The sequence below is a fragment of the Nicotiana tabacum genome, chromosome 19 (genome assembly GCF_000715075.1).
Source record: "Nicotiana tabacum cultivar K326 chromosome 19, ASM71507v2, whole genome shotgun sequence".
NCBI classification, from domain to species: Eukaryota; Viridiplantae; Streptophyta; class Magnoliopsida; order Solanales; family Solanaceae; genus Nicotiana; species Nicotiana tabacum.
In genome coordinates, this window is record NC_134098.1 from 102818258 (window position 1) to 102822594 (window position 4337).

Sequence of the window (4337 nt, forward strand, 5' to 3'; positions counted from 1 at the left end):
TTCCAGGCTTCTGTAAATAATAATAAGGAGAAACAAAGTACTTAAAAGATAACAATGGCATTCACAGGAACTTTGGATAAATGCTCGGCTTGTGATAAGACTGTTTACTTTGTTGATTTGTTGTCTGCGGATGGTGTTACTTATCATAAATCCTGCTTCAAATGCAGCCACTGCAAAGGCACTCTTGTGGTATGTACATTTTCTTTTTCTATTTTCTTCCCCTTTTCTTGACCCTCCTCCTCCAATTTTTAAAAATAATATTTGATTGCGCATGCACAGCCCCTCAGTATTTTAACTCTTGCATGCCAAGTCAAAACAGTATCTTCTCCTATATATATATTTCATGAACAAGTTGTGAGATTAACTATTAATCAAATAGAAGTACCAGTTTCAAGTATCCGTATTTTATTCTAGTTACATTATATTATGGCTTTTGAGTTGTACCTTTCATCTTTCTCTAGAAGCATTTGTACTAGGTACTCTAAGTGTATTGTTCAAATTAGAGTTCCATTTTTTTGTGTTTCTTTTTTCTGTTCTTAGACAAGAGGGGTTGCTCTGATGGTAAGCAACCTCCACTTCCAACCAAGAGGTTGTGAGTTCGAGTCACCCCAAGAGCATGGTGGGGAGTTTTTGGAGGGAAGGATGCCGAGGGTTTATTGGAAACAGCCTCTCTACCTCATGGTAGAGGTAAGGTCTGCGTACACACTACCCTCCTCAAACCCCACTAGTGGGATTATACTAAGTTGTTGTTGTTGTCTTTTTTCTGTTATTACATTTAGGATAGTAGATTAGATAAACTGTCATTTGTTGTTTTTTTTCAGATGAGCAACTACTCTTCCATGGAAGGAGTCCTCTACTGCAAGCATCATTTCGAACAGCTTTTTAAGGAATCTGGAAACTTTACCAAGAATTTTCAGAATTGTAAGACATCCTTTTTAATTAATTTAGTACATTGTTTGAGCAGAATTAATTTACTACTCTTTCAGAATTAGTTTTGCTAAGCCTATTTTATCTTCATTTTTACTAATCGTCTACATTGTTCCAATTAACGTTTGAGCAGCTAAGGCTGAGAGGCAAAATTCACTGGTACGTTTTGTTTGTATCTCACAACTTTACATTTCTACCATCAGATTTGACTTTTATATACCACCGTTAATTTTCTTCGTTTGTGTTTGTTAAGAAAAGAATACACTATTGTTTTAGCATGGGAAATTAAATAAACAAATTAATATTTTCTTTTTATATTAATTTGTGCAGACAAGGGCTCCAAGCAAACTCTCTGCTATGTTCTCTGGGACCCAAGATAAATGTGCTGCTTGCGACAAAACTGTTTACCCACTTGAAAAGGTATAAAACAATCATCTTTTGATTAAATAAAAGGTTTATGATATTAGTGAACGACTCAATTAATCAGCAATTCTCAATTCAAACATCATTAGACTATTCTGGTCATAACCCTCTTTCTTTATGCGAACTAATTGGACTGGCTATGCTTTGCTCAAATAGGCGGAGTTTATGTTATAAATGAATTGATTAACTGATAGTATAAATAACATTTACATTATCAATGCACTTAACCGATCGACGTTACGATATTTCTAGGTTACCGTATGACGAATTACATGTTTTTATAAGTCAACTTAATCTAAACGATGTAAAAAGATTATACGCGACTCACAATGCATAAAACTTAAACTCATAACGATATTACAGGTGACAATGGAAGGAGAATCATTCCACAAATCATGCTTCAAGTGTGCACATGGAGGGTGTCCACTTACCCATGCAACATATGCTTCCCTTGATGGAAATCTCTATTGCAAACACCATTTTGCTCAGCTCTTCATGGAAAAAGGAAATTACCAGCATGTCCTCAAAGCTGCTAATAATAAGAAGAGTAGTGCTGCTGTAACACCGGTAAATGAGACTGAAGAAAATGCAGCTGAAGAAGAGAATAATAAGGAGCCTGAAAATGCAGAGGAACCACAACAACAATCATAAAAGAAACGTGCCCTCGATTTCTCCCCTTATATATCTTACAATTGATCCTTTCTATCTATTTTGATCCAATATATATCTTTGTGTTTCTGATATGTTTTATAAAAAAAAAGTTTTCCCATTTGTTTATATATATCCAAGGCAACCCTCATATGTAATTAAATTTTATTGTCTGGATTTAATATTCCTTTAATTTGTTAATACATAAACATTTTCTGCATTAATGTTGTTTCAAGGTATTCACATTCATTATATTGGTGTTAAGTTTTTGTGAAAAATACTTATTTGTGATTCTTAGAATTATTCCACCATTTCCTCTTAAAATTAGTTTAAAAGCTCTATTGTTTGGAGAAGAAAATAGAAAAATTCAGAATTTACTGAAATACAGGTAAATAAGTCATCAGCAGTCCATTACATTACAGACACTCAAATGCACGTACGCCCAGAATCTTAAACAAACTTCAAGTACAACGCCAATATTCATCAGACATACACAATTTACAGTGTAACAAGCTAGCTAGTTATGAGCTGTCTACAAAACATGAAATGATCCAGATGTGTCTAAGAGGAAAAATGACAGTACACAGCACTAATTAACTAATCGTTACAGACATATCAAGACATAAATATTGCATGAAGTGATCGACCTTTTCTATTAATGGACCCAAAATAAACAACCACTGTGTATCTGAGATATAAAAACAGGAACAATGAAAAATCTGGTATTAATTTTCATAAACAAGCTACGGCCGTCTTTAATACGTCGACCATATATCACTAGCTAGTTAGAAACTTACTACAGATATATCTAGACGTAAGAAAAATTCAAAATATATTGAGAAATCATATTGTAGTACATGTTTGTAACTTTATCTAAGAGCTAGCATGGGATTAAACTACATTATCTAGCAAATATATACTCTAACAGAAATTGATAGTATCGAGATCGACATCTTCTGCGGAAGCCCACAAAGTAGCATGTTGATGGTCTTCGACTTGGTATTCCATATTCTCTTGATCATCCTTTGCTATAGTATCATTCGACATTATTATTCCATTGTCTTCAGCTTGAACATCTTCTGATTGCAGAACGGAATCAATATGTTCTTCCAGTAAATGGACTTGGCCTTCACCCCCCTGATCTACGCAATATTGAACATTCTCATCATCCACGTCATTAACAATATCCTCTGGAGAGCCCAACAAACCAAGTACATGGTCTCTAACTTGATCTCCCTCTACGTATTGGATAATATTATTCTCTTGATCATCCTTTGCTATAGTACCACTCGATCTTATTCCATTGTCTTCAACTTGAACATCTTCTTGCAGCACGGACTTGATAAATTCTTCAATTTCTCTCATCTTCTCATCATTAACTACCTCCTCAATATTGTTTCCTTTTTTCTTGTCACCAGGTTTGCCCTTCTTCTTGATCTTACAAATTACAAAACCTTTGTTCTTAATCTCCCCAGCAACCAGATAACGATCAAATAAAGAGTACTCAGTCATCAACCACTCGCCATTCACGTTGTTTGACGATTTGTTAGCGGGGATGTACTTCAAACTTTTCACGTAGCCCATGAGTCTCCCTTTATCATCAAACACATCTCGGACTTTGTTTTGAAGCTTCCAAGTGCCCTTCCCAACAGTTCTTGAAACTCTTTTCCACGTAGGTTTCTCTTTCTTTTGCGGAGTTATGAAGTAACGAGTGTTGTTGTTGTTGTTGTTTCCCCTATCATAAGCTTCAAAAATCTGCCATGGCTCCTTGTCGGCGTAGAGATCCGCCACTTGCATGAGTTCATTCTGAAGGGGAAGTGGCTCGTTTCTCACAAACCCTACTAGATACTTGAGCACTTCCCTGTCCGTCGGATGAAAGCGATGACCCATCGAACGATGAGAAGAAGAGTTTTCTGCCATTGTACTGCTGATCAAATATTGACGGATCGGACGATGGATATGATATGAAACAGAAAAAGAAACAAGCTGAGAGAGAACGGAAGCAAAATAGCTGAAAACTTTAGTTGTTATGTGATGAAGAACTATAGTTGTTAAACCCTAAAATGGTGATACTGATGAGTTGTTTCTAATTTGCTAATAGGGTTTTAGTAACTATTTATAGATCAAGCTGATGGAAATCCCATTCCTACTAATAAATGGCTTGCTTTCTTCCATTTCTTTTGTTTCGTAAACTCATTTCCTGATATTTTGCTCCTCGAAAGGTTGTTAGGGTTTTACTAATAAATAATTATGTAATTTGTAACTTATATTACTAATACAAACAATAAAGTTTAAAAAATAGTTTCATGACTTTATTATAACGTGTAAAGCACGTGTGA

General features: G+C 35.0%; 2 protein-coding genes across 2 annotated transcripts; one reads left to right on the forward strand and one right to left on the reverse strand.

Moving 5' to 3' along the window:
* On the forward strand, positions 1–2250 carry LOC107796302 (LIM domain-containing protein PLIM2b-like). The gene is made up of 5 exons (NM_001325617.1): positions 1–189; positions 822–921; positions 1061–1086; positions 1258–1347; positions 1714–2250. Exons 1-5 carry the CDS (start codon positions 55–57, stop codon positions 1999–2001), a joined length of 639 nt encoding a protein of 212 aa, NP_001312546.1. The 5' UTR covers positions 1–54; the 3' UTR covers positions 2002–2250.
* A 669-nt stretch (positions 2251–2919) lies between these two features.
* On the reverse strand, positions 2920–3918 carry LOC107796303 (uncharacterized). Its single transcript, XM_016619059.2, has one exon. The coding sequence runs from the start codon at positions 3916–3918 to the stop codon at positions 2920–2922; it is 999 nt and encodes a 332-aa protein (XP_016474545.2).
* Positions 3919–4337: the final 419 nt, after the last annotated feature.

Bases quoted from the DNA above. Each gene is read 5' to 3' on its own strand.
- LOC107796302 (NM_001325617.1), top strand. From the start codon at position 55: ATGGCATTCACAGGAACTTTGGATAAATGCTCGGCTTGTGATAAGACT. The intron at 190-821 runs GTATGTACATTT...GTTTTTTTTCAG, and splicing joins ACTGCAAAGGCACTCTTGTG to ATGAGCAACTACTCTTCCAT. The intron at 1,087-1,257 runs GTACGTTTTGTT...TAATTTGTGCAG, and splicing joins CTGAGAGGCAAAATTCACTG to ACAAGGGCTCCAAGCAAACT.
- LOC107796303 (XM_016619059.2), bottom strand. From the start codon at position 3,918: ATGGCAGAAAACTCTTCTTCTCATCGTTCGATGGGTCATCGCTTTCAT.